The 19,456-nt window shown below is 44.7% G+C and overlaps 1 protein-coding gene across 6 annotated transcripts in view; it reads right to left on the bottom strand.

Moving 5' to 3' along the window:
• Positions 1-19,456, bottom strand: part of Otud5 (OTU deubiquitinase 5) — a 31,751-nt gene extending 12,295 nt beyond the window's left edge. For 2 of the 6 annotated variants that reach the window (XM_075956594.1, XM_075956595.1), the window contains exons 1-3: positions 18,949-19,442; positions 18,707-18,819; positions 7,978-8,071 (exon numbers count right to left, since the gene is read on the bottom strand). In XM_075956594.1, the coding sequence (XP_075812709.1) occupies positions 7,978-8,071; positions 18,707-18,819; positions 18,949-19,300 (559 nt within the window). In that variant the 5' untranslated portion in view covers positions 19,301-19,442. Of the gene's footprint in view, positions 1-7,977; positions 8,072-18,706 lie in introns of all 6 variants that reach the window. The other 4 variants (XM_075956591.1, XM_075956593.1, XM_075956596.1 and 1 more) reach the window with 3 other exon arrangements.

Here is a 19,456-nt window from a genome sequence, read left to right as displayed (position 1 = left end):
GGGTTGAAATTCATAAAGTGGGGACAGTAACTCTTCTTCCACTTAAAATGGTATTATAAAAACTATAGAGGGCTGGGAATATATCTCTGTGGGAGAACATGGGTGCTAGGTTCAATCTCCAGTATGGGGATGGGACTACAAGAGAAGGTTTGTCAACTATCTGTAACATAAGCAGTGGTCAAGAAAACAGGTGCTCCAGGCCAGCCTGGTCTACAAAATGAGTTTCAGGACAGCTAGATCTATGTAGAGACCCTGTCTCAAAAAAACAAAAAAATCAGGCAAGCCATTGCAACTCCTATTTTTTTTTTTTTTTTTTTTTTTTTGGTTTTTCGAGACAGGGTTTCTCTGTGGCTTTGGAGCCTGTCCTGGAACTAGCTCTGTAGACCAGGCTGGTCTCGAACTCACAGAGATCCGTCTACCTCTGCCTCGCGAGTGCTGGGATTAAAGGCATGCACCACCAGTGCCTGGCTGCAACTCCTATTATACTGCAAGCTATCCACCAGTCAGGGAGAGTGCTGAGAGAATTCCTTATTAAGCCCTTCCTCATTTCTGTTGCACTTCCTCCACCAGAGGAAAGCCCCAAATACAGAAAAGGAGGGGTATCCCTTCAATTACAAGCACCGCTAGCTCTCTTTACAGAATTCAGTGCCTTTGTTCAAAACGTTGACAACCAAATTCCTACCAAACTAGCAATACTCGCTTTATGTGTAGGGCCCTTAGGTACAGGCAAGTTATAGTACTTATAGACTCATCCCAGCTTTTGTAAGGAACAACCTCGCTGGCCTCAACCTTACAACAATCCTCCTTCTTTGGCCTCCAAGTGCTGGGATTTTAAGTACATAACACCATACCCAGTGTATACCTTAACTTTGTAATTATTAACATGTAATAAAATATGCATCTCTATTCCAAGGAAATAGACACAGTACCTCCCCATCAAGAGGAAAAATTTTTCTTCGATGTTATAGGCAAAGCATATCATAACATGAATTAGCTTTTCTAATTTTCCTAGTCCTACCAATTCTGTCCTTAGGAAAATTCCTCCTCCTCCCAGATTAGCATGTGGGGTGGACCAAGGAAGGAGAAAGAGTGGCCCACTGGAACCACAAATAAAGGGGGAATTCAGAGAAACTGTTTTGACAGAAACTGAAACTTCTCTTGCTAACACTGCACTTGGCCATATGCACCTGGTTTCTTCTTCCAGGGTCCAGCTGGAAGGGGGGTCCCCCACTATACTCTACCTCTGTCCCCTTTCTACGCAGGACTCACAAGTTCTCAGTACAGTAAGATCATTAATTAGTTCTATTACAGACTTTTCAAACTCATTTGATCCTCACCAAAAAAAACAAAACAAACAAACAAAAAAACAAAAGTTACACAAGATGGGGGAGGCACTAATATAGAAATAGCATAGCTAGTTCAGGATCACATATTTCTCACATATTTGGTGTCAAAGATGGAAAGGCACCAACACCTGGTCCCAAGTGACGTTCCCCCACCCCATCTCATGTCTCACAGCCACCTTATTTTCCTAGGGCTAGGCCTGATCCTAGACGTCAGTTTCCCTGCTAGCACAAGGAATGACTTGAAACAAGGGAAAGGCCTATAACTGAGCAGAGATAACAAGTATCAGGGACTGCACACCACACTTCTCTAGATTCAACACGAACCTTCCTCCCCACACACCATACTGCTTTGCTTTCTCTGAATATACAAAGATATTCACATAGAAGCACACATATGTACCCACATGCAGCCTGTAGGGCCTTCAAAAGACTGAAATCTTTGAGACTAAATACCCACATGACCAACTCCACAACACAAAACCACAGCATACTGTGAATACATGTTCTTGTCACCAATCAGGAAAAACTGAAGCCTAGACAAGATGTGAGACTGCATACTCAGGAAGCCATGCCACTTCCTTCCCAGCCTTTGCTAGGGATAGGTGGGAGAGGAATGACCAACATCTCTAACAAACTTCTTTCATCATTCTCCTCTACTGCCTGCAGAAGTCCTTTTTCTTCAGGATCCCTAAAATGCTTGAAAAACAAAAACAAAACAACCTGCATTTGCCCACACATACCATGTAAACATACTATGTTGTGTGTATACACACACACACACACACACACACACAATATGGTATGTTTAATAAAGGAAGCTTGGTTTTTGTGGAGAACCTAAAAACAAACCACACAAACATGGGTACACACAGCAGCAAGGAGCAACAGTAGATCTCCACTGTCCTTCTGATCCTGTGGGAACCCTGGCCCCACTGATGAAAAAGGAGTGAGGAAAAGGTCCTACCCATCTATCAACCAACAATGGTACTGCATTCCCAACTGTTCCACTGGGTACAAACTATGCACAAGACACATGACCTCAGATCCAATCTGAGGTATATGCTTTTTTGCTTGAGGATTCCCAAGAGGAAATGGGAAAACACAAAGATGCTGAACAGAGAGAGGTCAATGGAGACAGGTGTACAGGAAATAGCACAGAGAAATCTCCTGTGTCTTGATATAATCGCAAACACTGCTGTTCTGACATTGGTTGAGTGACCTACATAAGACAGGGTCCTGGCTTTATGGTGAGGCCTTAGTTGCTCATTTTATAAAGTTGTCAAATCTAAGGCCAAAAGGTGGTGGCACATGCCTTTAATCCCAGCACAGGGGAGGCCAGAGTCAGAAGGCTCTCTTGAGTTTGAGGCCAGCCTGGTCTACAGAGTGAGATTCAGGACAGTCAGGGCTACAAAGAAAAACCCTGTCTCAAAAAAACAAAAACAAAAAGAAAAACCTGTCAAAATTAAGTGACAAACCACGACATCAGTATGTCTGCAATTCCAATACTCAGGAGGTTGAGACACAAAGAGCATCACAAGTTCAAGGCCCAAGGCCACCTGGTCAACCAAGAAAGTTCCAGGCTAGACTGGGCTAGGTCTGCTCCAAAAAATAAACAATAATAAAAAGCAAAATCTTAAAAAATTACCTAACAAGCCGGGCGGTGGTGGCACACGCCTTTAATCCCAGCACTTGGGAGGCAGAGGCAGGCAGATCTCTGTGAGTTCGAGACCAGCCTGGTCTACAGAGCTAGTTCCAGGACAGGCTCCAAAGCCACAGAGAAACCCTGTCTCGAAAATTTAAAAAAAAAAATTACCTAACAGCCATCCTTCCCAATGTTGATGATCCATGTTCCAAGTCCAAAACAACCAGAGACATGGGTCTAGATAATATTTCTAGGCTATAACACAAAGCTCTAGCTACTCTCTCCTGAAGTCCATGCAGACACCCCTATGTGGCTTCTTCTTGGCCCAAAGGCCAGCACCACTGCCATGGCCAGGGCTAGATGTTTCTGCTGAGTCAAACCCAAATGGAGGAAAAGGGAGTGAGACTTAAGTTTCTAAGAGGAGGTTATCTGAGCACAGCAGGGGCAAGGTGGATCATAGGATACCCACCTCCACCCAAGAGTTCACTGATGCTCATAAATCTCTAGGAAGAGGTGCCAGGGAGAAACGGGTACAAGCAATTGATACTGGTTCAAAAGTGTTGTCAGAATGTCAGTGGTAAAACAAAGGGCAGAAAACCACCTGCCTAAGATTCTCAAGAATGGAAGAATAAATTCTAGCTGGAAGAAGGAAAGTCCAGAGATGTGAAAGAACAGACGAACTAAGAAGCTAGACCAGTGGTTCTCAACCTTCCTAATGCTGTGACCCTTTAACACAGTTCCTCATGTTGTGGTGACCGCTCCCTAACCATAAAATTATTTTGTTGCTACTTCATAACTAATTTTGCTGTTATGAATTATACTGTAAATATCTGTGTTTTCTGATGGTCTTAGGTGAAAGGGTCAATCAACACCCTGGGGCCTCCTGTGTATTCTTTGAACACCTAAATGCCCCCATGCAAACTCTACCATTGTCACTTCCCTTTCTATCCCTGGTAGTGCTGGGCATCAAACTCAGGGTCTCCTGAATGCTAGGCAAAAGCTCCACTACTGAGCTAATACCTTCTGCTGTCTTTTCAGACCTTCAACTGATTCTATTTCATGGGATAATGATCCAAAATTTTCAGGAGGGCCTGAAGCACACAGATGAATGTATGGCACACAGTAGGGTCAGGGAAACAACAACAAAGTGCCATATACGTGGGCAAGTCACTCAAGTCCAACTCTCCATTACATGTTCCCTTCACTATTTAATACATGGTAGGAAGTTAAAGCCGGCAAGCCCTGGTACAAAGCCTAAGGTGATGACCATCTGTCCCTGTATAAGCTAGGCTAGAAACAGGGGGACAGCAGAAAGCCTGGGGACAAAGTCCCCTTCCCCGGCACACGTATTGTGTACTCTGCACCAGGGAAACCTCTAGGAGGCCTAGAGACCAGGGACCATGTACTTCAGGGGAGAGGCCATAGGACTTGAGGTTTTACAGAGAAAAGCTGAGGGCAGCCCAGTCAGGGGAAATGTGTAGCCATAGTGCTGATAAGGAAAGGCCTTTTAACCTGCTGTGGTCAGCTCTTCCTGTGTGCTTGGGCCCCTTACTGGAAGGCCCCAATTGAGGAGGGGGGGAGCTAGATAGACAGATACATACATACAAAAATTGCTCTTGATGTGAGGTACTATTCATACCAGGTCCTCAAGAGCCCCAAGCTTCTTCAGTGAGCATGAACCCATATGCCCAACAGTAATCTTGCCTCTCCTCCATCCAGCCTGAGGTTAATACAGGGCCTAGAAACTACTAGGTCCTCCTCACCTTTTCATTCTCTGCCTTCCCTTTATCCCCAAGATACCTCCAAAGCAAGTTCTTTCTCTAGTGAGTAGTCCAGGGAGAAGATGACTTCAAACTAGATAGAGAGTAGGAAAAGTTAGGATTGTCCTCTCAATTAACAGACACCATTTTCTGAATAGTCTCTGCTTGGTAGAGGGTGAGCAGCCATTTGTCAATCCATCCCACAAATATTTCTGGCTCTGAGGCACAACTGAGAATACTAGTGCTACTGTTCCATGATAACTTACTATGTATCAAGCATTAAGGGATTTACCAAAGCAAATCAAGCCGGAACAGTAGAATCCTTTAATCAATTCTCCAGCTAATAAAAGAGGGTCCAGAAAGAAGAATCACTTGCCCAGGAGTGGTACCTGATCCAGTATAGCTTATAACAGACATGAGGGTCACCCAGAAATTAAAAACAGACCTAGAGGGCTGGAGAGATGGCTCAGTGGTTGAGAGCATTGCCTGCTCTTCCAAAGGTCCTGAGTTCAATTCCCAGCAACCACATGGTGGCTCACAACCATCTGTAAAGAGGTCTGGTGCCCTCTTCTGGCCGCATACATGCACACAGACAGAATAGTGTATGCATAATAAATAAATAAATATTTAAAAAAAAAAACAGACCTAGAAAGAACTCAAGGAGTCCTTGGGACCACCACCATTTCACAGATCAGAAAACAGTCTAAGAGCCACACAGCAGTTATAAACTGGGCCAGAACTAAAAGTCAAATCTTTGGCTTCCCAGCAATTTTCCCTGGAAGACAGAACCTCTGGTACGGGAAGAGAACAGGCCACACTCTTGTCTCCCTTCAAGTTGGTATGAGATTTCACATTTACTCGTTTGGACAAAGATTCATAGCCACAAGGGACTCAAAGATCTAGCTCAGGCTTAGTAGACAATATTTAGAAATTATTAATTCCACCCTGGCACAGTAGTACGTCTATAATCCCAGCACTTGGGAGGCAGAAGCAGGTGGATCTCAAATTTTGGGTCCAACCTGGTCTACACAGACCGAACAGCCAGGACTAACAGAGACCCAGTCTCAAAAAATGACTAATTCGGGGCTGGAGAGATGGCTCAGTGGTTAAGAGCATTGCCTGCTCTTCCAAAGGTCCTGAGTTCAATTCCCAGCAACCACATGGTGGCTCACAACCATCTGTAATGAGGTCTGGTGCCCTCTTCTGGCCTGCAGGCATACACACAGATAGAATACTGTATACATAATAAATAAATAAATATTTAAAAAAAGAGACTAATTCTTGGTGGCTGGAGAGATAGCTCAGAGGTTAAGGCCCTGAGTTCAATTCCTAGTAACCACAAGGTAACTTACCAACATCTATAATGGGATTTGGTGCCCTCTTCTGTCATGCAGGTATACATGCAGGTAGAACACTGTATACATAACAAATAAATCTTGAAAAAAAATTACTAATTCTTAGCTGTACATAGTGTCTCACACTTATAATCTTAGCTCTTAGGAGGCTGAAACAGGATTATTCCAAGTTTCAGGTTAGCTTGGACTAGAGAGTGAGACTGTCTCAAAAAAAATAATTTTTCTAGTTTTGACAGCTGTACAGAAACCAATACAGACACATCTGTTAAAGAAACATACAGAAGCCAGGTGGTGGTGGCTCACGCCTTTAATCCTAGCACTTGGGAGGCAGAGGTAGGCAGGTCTCTGTGAGTTCGAGGACAGCCTGGGTTACAGAGTTCCAGGACAGGCTCCAAAGCTACAGAGAAACCCTGTCTCGAAAACCAAAAAACAACAGAAATATTTATGAATGAAATGATCCTGTGTTAAGTTATACTGTAAAAACACTGCTTCAGGGAAGTGAGAAAGAGTGGGCAGGGTAGCTATAAAGTAAGGCTATCTGTGTGTTAATGAGGGTGTGTGTGTGTGTGTGTGTGTGTGTGTGTGTGTGTGTGTGTGTGTGTGTGTGTGTGTGTATGTGTGGTTTCTTTTTTTGAGATAGGGTTTCTCTGTGTAACAGTCCTCGCTGTCCTGGAACTTGCTCTGTAGACAGGCTGGCCTTGAACTCACGGAGATCTGCCCACGTCTGCCTCCCAGATTAAAGGTTTGTGCAAACCCCACCCAGCTGTGTTAATGACTTTTTGAAGCTAGATGAAGAGTCTGAAAGGGCTCACTATTTTCTCTACTTTTGTGCAAGGTAAAAGAAAAAAAAACCCTAATATAGAAACCTATAAAGATCTAGATTTTTTTTTTGAAACTAGACAAAATATACTTGGCTGGCTTGTAACGTGCTACATAGACCAGGCTGACCTTGAACTCCTTGAGATCCACCTGCCTCTGCCTCCTGCATGCTGGGATTAAGGGTGTGTTTCAACATGCCCAGTTTCACAAGAGGCACACGCACAAGCACAGAATAGAGACCTTCCCCAACACACCACACCACACCATAGAAAACTCTGGGTACAAAACTCTTACATACCAAAGTGACAACGTAACATGGTTAACCTAGATATAAAATCCTGACTACCACATACTTTTTGTGTAACCCTAGGCAAGCCACTTTCCACTTCTGAGACACCTTTCTCATCTGACAAGTAGAAGCAACATCAGTCCCCACATTCACCTACACTGTGGGATAATAAAAGGGTTTCCAGGCCAGGCGGTGGCGCACGCCTTTAATCCCAGCACTCGGAAGGCAGAGACAGTTGGATCTCTGTGAGTTCGAGGCCAACTTGGTCTACAGAGTTGAGTTCCATGGCAGGCTTCAGAGCTACACAGAGAAACCCTATCCTGAAAAACAAAGAAAAGGGGGGGGGTGCTGGGGTTTCCATGCCAGGTGGTGACTGCTCAACCCTTTAATCCCAGCACTTGGGAGGCAGAGGTAGGCAGATCTCTAGGTTCAAGGCTAGTATGATTTACAGGGCAGCCAAGACTACATGCAGAGAAACCCTGTCTCAAAAACAAACAAAAACATGGATAGATGGATGGATGGGTTTCCAGTAGTGTTAAGTCTCTAAGTGATGTCACTTTATCACTACTATTGCTGTTATTATTCACTCAACACAATCTAAGACAAGAGGCCAAACGCTAACATTAGGTTCATGCCTGGCTATCCTAAAATACCAACTAGTTAACTCTGCTGAAATCCTGTCTCAGGGGCTGCTGACAACAGGGACACACACAGCTCAGAGGTATCTTTAAGCCCCACAGCCCGCAGGACCAAGGCAGAGACTCACCTACAGCCCGGAATAAACAGGCACCATCCTCCTTCATCTGTTTGATGATGAAGCCTTTCTTGTCCCGTAAGGCCTTTTCAAACCAGTGTTCCTGCTGGAGGAAACAGTGGGAGGTCAGCAACAGGGAAAACCCATACCTAGGGAAGCCTGTACCTCTTCCCCAGGATCCTGTCCTCAATTCCTGAGAGGCCTGATGATTGGCAAAAAAGGATACTGGGAAATTCACAGCCCTTCTTGACTACTCTGTAACCAAAAAGCAAGAGATTCAGTCACTGGACAAGAACAAGACTTAATCCCAGAGAGGTCCCAGATCCCCTAGAAATAGAAACTTCATCTGCTTTCAGATCCCTGCTCTAGATATTGCAAGACCTGGCCCAGGCAGCCAGAGGCCTGGACCCCTTAAGTCCTTAGATGAAGAATGTGGTTCTCTATCAAGAAGTTTCACTCAGGGAAGATGCTAAAGAAGCCTATAAACATCTGGGAAATTCTAAAATATATTTTGTAAGGCAGAAAGTGAGCCAACTATGATATCAAGTGTGTCCAAATACACTTACATGTACATTTACACAAGTCTCTACATATGTATAGTACAAAATGGAAAAAAGTAGACAATAAAATATAATCCTAAGTATTCATGCTATGCTATAGGTGATTTTTCTTAACCTCCTTTCCCAATAAGATACACTATTCTTCATCTAAAATTCCAAATCCCTAAATGTTTTGAACATCAAGGGACTTCAAACAATACAGAAACCCCAAAGTCTTAATCTAATGTCCCATCATAACCTGAAGAGAACTGACATACAACCAGATGGCCTACTTGAGGGTGAAGACTGAAACACTGTCACAAAGAAACACTCAGGCATGTGATCCTGAGGTACTGCTCTAGCCTCTGCTAAAGTATTATATAATCAAAGTATAAACACCAGGAGACTTTGCCAAATTCTGAATAGTTTCTAAATTCCAAATTACATTTGATCCCAAAGGTTTGGTTAAGTGAACCTATACAAACTCATACTTCCAAATTAAAATAATAGTAATGACCTTGACAGCTGAAGACATTTCCATTTCAAAATGAAGCAGAAGCAGATCTTTCTCAGGCTCCTCCCGCCCTCTGCTGGTTGCCAGAAGCAGACAGCCTGATCCAGCAACAGGGCTGTACAACAGAATGTGAAGCCTATTCCTAGGGGGCATTACCCTACTGAGGAACTTATAGGATCCCTGCTAAAAAGGGCCATTTTTGTACCCCACTACAGGCAATGGGTATACTCCATCCCATAAAAAAACAGGAGAGCTCTCTGGCAGAGTGGGCACAGTAACTGGAGGTTTAAAGACCTGGTTTTCTTCTGTTGTTATTGATTGTTGGAGACAGGGTTCTCTGTGAGGTCCTGGCTGTCCTGGAACGCAATCTGTAAAAAAGCCCTGGTTTTCAACCCAGGCAGCTTCATTACTGTACTGTTTCCTGGTTGTAGGAAGCTGCCTAAGCTTGTCATACCAGCTATAAAAATGGGAAGCATTTGATGTACTTGACACATCTGTCAAGAACTCAGGACTTTAGTCAGGACCTAAAGAGGCTCTGTAATAACATATACTGGTGAAGTGGTTACTAAACATAAAAGAGAAGAGACCAGCATAAAGAGATGATGTACAATAGAGATACCCTCAGAAAGTCTTAGGTGGGTGGCTTGACAGAGAATGAAGAAGGACAAGAGAAGACCTAGCCAGCCTCACCCTCAGGTCCCACCACATCAGAAAGGTGTGGCTTCATTTGCAGAGATGACAAACGCACCTATAAGCCTTTAATGTGCTTCCCTGGGCAGCACAAACACACCTGTTTATGCACAACCTTCCAGTAGCCCAGGTGCTCCTCCCACCCTGGAGTCTGTGCACTAGTACACTCGCTAGTTACTCCAAGTTCATCCTTGCTCACACTGTCAGCCATTTCCCAGAACCACAAAGCCTAGACCATCAAGGGGTTTCCAGAAGAGGACTTCTAACTCTTAACCCCACACCTGATAAAAGGGAGAGTTAAGAGGGAGAACAGCATCCTCCCAAATATGGGAGGAAGATAGAAAAAAGGATGAGGGGAGAAAAGGGGCTTCTAGTTAATCATCTCCCAAAATATGAGTCACCATACACTGGACAGTGAGAGGACTGAAAAATGAAAGAGATTTGTCTCTGTCTTGATAAACTAGGGGAGGGGCAGAGAGAAATAGACAATGACTACACACAGTATGAGTGGCACTGCAAAACAGATGAACACTCCCTTGCTTTTATGAAATGGAAAGAGACCTTACTCTGACATTAAGGCTGGCGCTTGAGTTAAGTATTAATACCCCAAAACCTCCAGAAATGCCTGATAACTGGATGAGAAAGTCATTTCTGCCTCTAAGCACCAGAGATGCTCAGAGCCTGGCAATGTGTACAGCAGAGCAAAGATACAAGCAAGACTAGGCAGCTACGCAGGGAAGACAGGAAGGATGAACTCATATTAGCTGAGTGCTTTGCCCCATGCCAGGTACCAGATACAAAGGTGACCTCATTTAATTGTCCTCACCACAACCCAAGTGGCAGGAAGCATTATCCACATCTTACAAAGGCAAAAGGAACTACGGTTTGGGTACTAGCAAAGTCTAGTAGTATAGCAGCAACACAGTATGTGCCATGAGCAGTGACACACACCTGGCAGCAAGTCCTGGGGGAATTCTGGCTTGTCCCTAAAACTAAAGGAAACCTGAACAGACAGTCCTTTTGCATAAGTGGGGTGTGGGTCCTAAAGAACTAAATGTCATCTAGGCCTGCATCCAGAGGATGGACCACTAAGCAATCACTGGCCTTAGTACCCATTTTAAAATGCTAGGGCTCTAACTTCTAACTCACTTTCCATCCCTCTCCCACTTTGGGAAGAAAATGTTTAGGAAGTACTGGAGTGCTGGAAAATAGTTAACAATCAGTAGGTTTAATCGGTATTGATGTCCTGACCTGAAAAGATCAAGTCACAAACCCTGAACTTTACAAGTTCAAGGCCAAACCTGGAGCAGAGATCTCCCTATCTAGAGATAGTGTCCTTTGCAAAAGGACTGGACAATGCTCTCCTTCAGGAAGTTCTCACATAGGTTTACATCACCACCATGATCACATAGGCTAGAGTCTCGGGCTGAATAAAAAGGGCAAAAGGAAAAAAACAAGTTGAACATCAGTATTCTTTACTTCCCTGACACAACATGACCAGTCTCACATTCCCCACTGCCATGCCTTGCCCACTGTGATGAACTGTATCTCCAAGATAAACCTCATGTCAGGTATTGTTACAGCAACAAGAGAAAAGTAATAAAGTTGATACCCAGAAGTGGAGCCACTGCTTTGAATACCTGATCACACAAATCTGTAGGCATCTGGAAGTGGTTTGCAGGAAGAATTTGGAAGGGTTTGGTTGAGTGCTGAAGTAAAGTATATTCTGGTGGGAATGTGGAATAAAAGACTACAGACAAAAATGTGAACAATATTGTCCTGGTCAAGATGATCTCAGCTAGGTACAAGGACTAAAGGCCGTTTTACATTCTGGCAAAATAATCTGGCTCATTTCTGCCCACCTGATCATTTGAGTGAGGCTGAATTCAAAAGTTAAGAGCTAAGTTGCTTGGAGGAAATCTGAAGTCAGCATAACCTCCAGGCTGTAGTATACTTACTACTTACTATGGTCATTACTTATTGCATTAATCTATTGAGAAAGCACAAAACATATAAGACGTGGAAAGTCTACAGTCTGGTGAAGAAAAGAGCATCAACCAGGTTTAAGTTTTAACTGGCTATAGTGGCTCATGTTTATAATTCTAACGCTTGGGAGATAGAGCCAAGAGACTCAGCAGTTCAGAGTCAGCCTTGGCTATGTATTCTGCCTCAAAAAAATTTAAGGACAGGCGGCTGGAGATATGGCTCAGAGGTAAAGAACACTGGCTACTATTCCAGAGGTCCTGAGTTCAATTCCCAGCAACCACATGGTGGCTCACAACCATCTGTAGTAAGATCTGGTGCCTCTTCTGTACTGTAGGATACATGCAGGAAGAACCCTGTATACATAATAAAAAAAATCTTAAAAAGGACATAAACACACAGTTTGACAAGAAAAGGAGCTAGAAGTGTAATGAAATTTGTGAAATTAAGGAAAATCTTAAACTCTATATGGTATATATTGCCTCGAGGAAAAGACCCTACCTAGGAAAGGCTCCAGGCTATAAAACTGAAAACTAGGTTGAAAAACATTATTTGAAAGGATAATGCCCAAAAAGCAGTTTCTAGACCAGTGGTTCTCAACCTTCCTAATGCTGCAACCCTTTAATACAGTTCCTCATGTTGTGGTGACCCCAACCATAAAATTATTTTCAATGCTACTTCATAACTGTAATTTTGCTATGGTTATAAATCAGATATGCAGGATATCTGATATGTGACCCCTAAAGGGGTCAGAACCTACAGACTGAGAACTGCTGCTCTACCATAAAATGCAGAAAACACTCTAGAGAGGTGTACATACAGTCTTCCACCAAGGTTTCAGAAAGCCAATGAAACCAGGTAATGTGTGGCAGGGTCAAATTTCCTGCAATAAGGCCCCAAGAGGCCATTTTATGAAGTTATGGAGGTGATGCCAACTTGCAATGGTGACCTCAAGTATATTGGAGATGCCAGAAACATCAGCCAAGGAAAGCTTTAGACATGGAGTAAAGCTGACTCAAGATAGAGCTACATACAGCCAAAGCATCAGAGCTGAGGGGTACAACTACCAAGCTTGTTGGACACAATATGGTGTCATCAACTGCAGTTTCAGTCTGGCTTTCATCTAATCTTTCCTTGCTAACACATCCCTATTCCTCTCTTCTGGAATGGGAATGTTTGCTCAGTGCCATTGTATTGCTTTACTTCTGGTCCTGAATGCCTTACAGCCATCTCAAGATAAGAGTAAAACATTAATATTTAAAATTAACAGGTTTGGGTACCTCAAAGAAGTTTAAAATTCCCTAGGAAACACACATCTTGGTGTGCCTTCAAGGGATGACATCATTTCATGGGCTTGGGGTCCTGTGCTGAATAAAAGGGGAAAAGGAGAAAGTTAACTGAATACTAGCACTCATCTTCCTGACTGCAGACACAATGAGACCAGCTGCCCCACACTCCTGCCACCAGACTCACTATATCCCCTCAAACTGTAAGTTACAATAAACAATAAACTCTTCTCTTCCTTGGTTTTTTGGGGGTTTTTTTTGTTTTTGTTTTTGAGACAGGGTTTTGAGCTCTGGATATCCTGGAACTCACTCTGTAGACCAGGTTGGCCTTGAACTCACAGAGAACTGTCAGTCCCTGTCTCCTGAGTGCTGGGATTAAAAACGTGAGCCACCACTGCCCAGTTTAAGTTGCTTTTGTCACCAGAAAAGTAACTAATACAACTGTCTTTACAGAGAAAGGAGATTTAATACAGAAAAGAAAGCCACACACATACACATAGAGAAAGCAATGTAAAGACAGAGGCAGAGATTGGAGTGATGCAGTTACCAGAAGCTGAAAAGGTCTAGATTCTCTCCTAGACCCCCTGGAGGATGCTCAGTAAGTACCAACACCTTGATTTTGGCCTAGTGAAACCCATTTTAAATTTCTGACCACCAAAACTAAAGCGGAAGATACCTGTTGTTCTAAGCCACAGTCCAGTTATTTGTCGTAACAGCCAAAGGACATTAATACATCCTCCTTGTAGTAACCCTTTGGTATGTGAGCTCTAGAACTTTGTGGCTGTGAGACAACATAGCATGGCTCCCATTCTGCACCATCCACCTACGTAAAGAGGGGGTTAAAATTAAAAAGCAGTAGGGGTCTGGAATCCTCCCTCTCAGCCTGGGAAGTTGCTGACCCAGCCTGTGGGTAAAAGAGCTGCCAATAAAGGGGGAAGGGTGCAGGAAAGGATGGCAACGGCATTGGACAGATGTCTTCTCAGCGCCCATGGCCAAGAGGTGTTTAGTATTCCAGGCCTCCCAGCTTTGTCCCAGCAAGCTCGGAGCCAACACCACCCCCTAACCCGAAACACCCAGGAACACTGGCCCTGCTCCAGGGGTAATAAACACCGGCAATCTATCCAATGAGAAACACGGACATACTGCTTCTCTAAAAGACCCACACAAGCCCACAAAAATAGAAGAGAAAGACCCCCCCCCCAACCTGTTCCTGGACCACTGAGGGACTAAAAAACCCAAGATCCTATTATTTGGTGATAAAAACAAAGTACTGATATATGCTATCCCATGTATGTGCCTGGAATACAGGCTAACTAAAAAAAAAAAAAGAAAATTACAAGGACTACATCACTATATGATTCTGCTCTGCTTGTGTCAGAATAGTTGATCAGTCCAGACAAATTAGTGGGTTGCCAGGGGCTGGAAAGAGATGAAGGAATTGGGGGTAGGGGTTAAAAGGTATAAAGGGTTCTATGACATTAAAAAAAAACATTCTAAAGCTGACTGATGACAGAAGTACGATTCTATGGATTTCTTGAAAACCATTAAATTGTACACTTTTCATTTTGGCTATCTTAAAATCTCAACACTATAGCTCAGGCTGGTGTCAAACTCTTGGCAATCCTCTTGCCTCAGTTTCCCAAATGATGGGATTATAGGTATTAACCATCACATTCAGAAAACTGTGTACACGAGTTTCATCACAATAAAACTGTTAAACACAAAACCACCAAAGAACCTACAGCATCTACCAGGAAGAAAGAAGTTCAACACTGGCTGCAACATTATAGCACATCTTCTAAAAGGTTAACATCTGCAGAGTCAAGGCTCCCACATAAAATTCCACAAAGGACAGAAGAGTGTAAAACAGGAAATTAAAGGCAAGATTATAACTATCTTCAAAGCAATGAGTCCAACCACTCTCCTCATCACTACCTATTTAATAGGTAGAGAAATCAAGATCCAAGCCGGGTGTGGTAGTGCAGTCCTTTAATCTTAATACCTAGGAGGCAAAGGCAGGCAGAGCTCTGAGTTGGAGGCCAGCCTGGTCTACAGAGTGAGTTCCAGGACATCCAGAGCTACCCAGAGAAACCCTGTCTAGAAAAAAAAATGGAGAGAGAAAGAAAGAATGAAAGACCCTGAAAGGGGAACTGTGCAAAGACCACAGAAAAGTTTAATATAGAAAAAGGACTCAGATCCATGTTGCCAGGTCAGGGACCACATGCCAACCACCCAATTCCAGGTGGGCAAGCTTCTAAATGTGAAGAGATGGATCCTATTGACGGACAAAGCCTCTTGGGAAGAAAACAAGATGGTACTGGGGCAAAATATTCACCCTGAGCAAAAAGAACCAGCCAAGATGGTTAAGATATTTATACTCTAATAACCCTCATGAATTTTTTGCCCTAAAATGTGAGTTCTACAATCATAAAACCAGTTCAACAGTTAACACTAGAGTTTGAAATCAAGCCTGCCTGGCTCCAAATCCCAAATTCTTTCCACATACAACTGTGGAACTTCATAGCTGGCTACAACATTGCCACCCATTATCGTTAAGCCTCATACTAAATCCTACTCATCAAACCTCTATGACTGGGGAAGAAGTAAGGAAGAAAAAGAAGCTCCTCTTCAAAGAACACCTATTATTCACTATCAACTTCAGGTATAAGGAGCTTTGAAATCCCAAAAACAAAGCTAACTGGCAATGCATCAGCACATGAGCAAGAGAGTAAGGAAGGAAACTGCAGAGAGAAGCAGAAGCTATACAGACTGAGAAGTAGGATCCACACACTGACTACACTGCTAAGCCTAGCATCTTCCACTATCTCGGCATGTATGCCCCTTTCTCCAAGATCTCTGTGAGGTCTCTCCTAGCTCGGGATGCTTACAAGCCAGTTTTCAGTGGACAGGCTCTCAGCAAGGTGACCATGCCAAAGGGAACCCTCTGGCATCATCTCCCCATCACCCTGACCCCAGGTACTTGGAGAATCCTAAAGGGAACACGAATATATATTCATAGAACTGGAACCAGATTCACCACCCAAACTAATCATCATCCCCTTCTGTCAGTATCAAACTAGCCCCTGAGTTATAAACATCTTCAGCAACAGTTGTGGGCAAAGATTAGGGTAGCAGAACCATTCTCCCTTCTTCTCATCCCCAAAAGGCTCAATGTTTGGCCAGGAAAGGCAGCGAGAAAAGGAGGAGCTCTATCTTCCCTTTGTCCCACAGCAGAACAGAAAGCCTCTCCCCTGTCATAGGTAAGAGTAGGTTTTAGGAGTCCATCAGATCTTACTTCCAAGTTCTTATGAGGACGAATATAAGGGCAGAACTGCAAACTGCCTTTTGCATCTCCATAAACAACATACCTTCTCTGTCCCCGGAACAAAGAATGTATAGCTCTGTAAGGGGCAAACAGACTTTACAAGAATCAGGGATTCATAACTCCCAGACCTGACATCTGTGAATCCAGATGATTTGTTCCGTCAGAAATGATAAGAAAGGAACAAGAACAGTAGATTTGAGACCACACTCTGTTCTCTGAAAAATAGAAAAAAAATGTGACAAAGGAAATGGATGTGAGAGAAATTTTCAGGACCATTGAAGTAGGAAGCAACAAATGAAATGAGTCAGAATCTCTACCAGTTTGACGGATGCCTCAGGCTTCTGGGCCCAGGATCTGACAACCTTGTAGGCTCTGACCTGAGGGCAAAGAACTGTTATGAAAAGAACACCCAGGTCCTCTCTGTTCAAAGGAAGAAGCCTCTGGCCATACTCAGGATGACTTCACATCCTCTCCTTGGTGAGAAAGAATCACCTGAGATGTTGGGAGGAGAGCTGCATGCCTAAGCAAGGACTCAGGCCTCAGTCCCCAAGGCAAAGAACCTCTTGTCCCTGAGAGAAATGTTTCAGAGGTAAGAGGCCCAAGCTGCCAATGTCCCTGAGCCTCAAGTTCCCCCCAAAGAGAATCTTATGTTCCTAAAAGACTCCTATGAAGAATATACTTAGAACCTAAGGAGTAGAACAATCCCTCAAACAACAGATGTGATGCTGAAAGCCCTTGGAAAGAGACTAAGTTCCTGTTCCTCAGGGACCTCATAATCATGCCCAAAAGAAAGTGCCACAACTCAGTCCTGGTGGGAAATGTCATCCTGTCTTTGAAGAACACCTCAAGTTCCTTGAGCAGGAACTTCAGACATTACCTCTTGAATGAGTCTTTAGGAGTATGTATGAAGCTCCTGTTCCTAAGAAAACTCTCAAGTCCTTCACAGAAAAGAAAGCCTCAGGCCTTGGAAGGCAGGTTTAGAAGCAGAACTCTGACACACCTCTGGGTCTCCAAACTGTCCATGCCCTGAGGCTGGAGTTTCCAAAGCAGGGATTGGACAGGGCCCAGAGGTTCTAGGACCTCATCTGCAAAGTCAATAGGTGAGAGTTCTCCAGGGGAGATGGAGCTCTTCCTGAGAGAAGCCTCGGGTTTTTTTCCAAGAAACTTAATCTGTGTTTAGTGACTTGAGAGTTTTTATTTCCCTGTGAGATTAACAGCTCAACTCCTGGGGAATCAGAGAAGTCTTTAGATTCACTGAAGGGGGAAGATGGGATGTTGACTCCCTGAAGTGAATTTCAATCAGTAAGACATATATCCTTAGGGGAATATATGACTCCCCCAAGAACAAAGACACCAGTCTGAATGAAAGCATGTCCTAAGAGCTCTTCTTGCCTGAAACATCTAGAAGTGTCACACTCCTGAAGAGACCACAGGCCCAGTCTGTAAAACCCCAGACCATAAGCAAAGAGGTCTTTGTCTTTACATCAAGATCAACCAAAGTTCTGAGTCTCATTCATTTGAAGAAAGGCTCAGGTCCGTGGCTGAATGGTGGGGTGGAGGCAAAGAACACATCTCCGAGAAGAAATCTAGACCCTGGTCTCCAAGGACACAGGTATCAGTCCACTGATAGAAAATACAAGCCAATGTCACTCAGAAAGGGTATGAGACAGGAAGTCTCTGGTCCTAGGTATTGGTTTCAGCCTTTGTCTCCAAGGGTTAGAGAACTTTATTTCCTGGAAGAAGTTTCACATCCCTGGAGGGATGCTTTGAAAATCACTACCTACAAGTGTGAGAGTTTACTCTAAACCCTCAATTCTACAAGGAGGTGGTCTAGGTCCTTCAATAGATGCTTAGCACTCCTGAGGAGGTCACGGGCATGGCTGGTCAACAGACCTGTCAACTCTGCAAAAGGCGAAAAGGGTCCTTCCTACATGAAGAATGTCAGATTCTTTAAAGTTTTAGGTTTCTTGGGTATGCTTAGACCTTATCTTTAAGTACACTTCCTTGTCTGAGTTGTTTGGAGAGAAAAATCTCAGACTCGTCCAAAAAAAAAAAAAAACGCTCTTAAAGTCACTGACCCAAAGTCCCTTAGCAAGACCTGAGATCTCCAACCTACCTGTGACTCCTGGGGCCTTCCAACCATCAGTCATGCAGATGAGACCCCAGGACCAGGACTGACAAGTATGGGGTGCAAAAGAGCTCCAAGTTCTCATCTAGAAGTATCTTAGCGTACTTGGGGCCCCTAATACTGTATTTGAAGCGGGGGAATGAGGTTTCATCATGCCTTCTCCACTAGATCAGGTTCAGCAACAAGACCTAAGTTTCTCGGACCAATCTGAAACAACACTTCCTTAGGTCCTTTTCAGTCTGGCGGACTCCCGTGCTCTCACCTTCCAGCCCTTACCTGTTCCACAGTGGCAGGATCCATGGCCTCGATTCGTGCCGCGGCAGCTTCATATTCGTCTTCACTGTTGTAGCCTGCTCCGACCTCTTCACGCTCCGGACTGCCCCCGCCAACTGCGCCAACGCCGGGAGCTTGACGCCGCCGCTTGCTGTGCCCCGGGCCCGAGCAGCAGCCGCCCACGCCCACAGCACCACCCACGCCCACCACCACCCCTGCCGCGCCCACCCCCGCAGTTGCCGCACCAAGAGCGTCACCAGGACCGCCGCCGGGGCCACCAGGGCCCCCACAAGGAGGTGGAGAAGCCTGCTGTGGCCGAGGGCCCGCCACTGCACCAGGCGGCACGGCTAGTGCCCAACGATGAAGAGCACCAGGCGGCCCCGGTAGTGGGCCCTGAGGTGGTGGTGAAGCCCGGGGACGAGCCCCCACGACGCCGGAGTCACGGTCGCGATCTCCTCCACCCACGCCCGTGCCGCCGCCGCCCACGCCCACACCCCCACCGCGTCGAGGCGCTGGGGGCAGCGGCCCGGGCGGCGGCGGTTCGTTGGCCGGGTCAGTGTCGGGAGGTGGCGGCTTCTTTTTGGGGAGAATAGTCATGGCGGCACCGCCAAGTACCCCACAGCAAACCAGTCGCGGAGAACGCCGGGAGAGAACCCGGATGAGGGGGCTACTGTTGTGCGCGAAGCACGATGGGAACAGCGAGGCCTGGATAAAGAGACCGGCACACCGGTTCAAGAACCGTAGGCAGTACGC

Source organism: Microtus pennsylvanicus, chromosome X (genome assembly GCF_037038515.1).
Source record: "Microtus pennsylvanicus isolate mMicPen1 chromosome X, mMicPen1.hap1, whole genome shotgun sequence".
Classification (NCBI taxonomy): Eukaryota; Metazoa; Chordata; class Mammalia; order Rodentia; family Cricetidae; genus Microtus; species Microtus pennsylvanicus.
The sequence above is the reverse complement of the archived record's forward strand: the minus strand, read 5'-3'. Positions and strand labels throughout refer to the sequence as shown.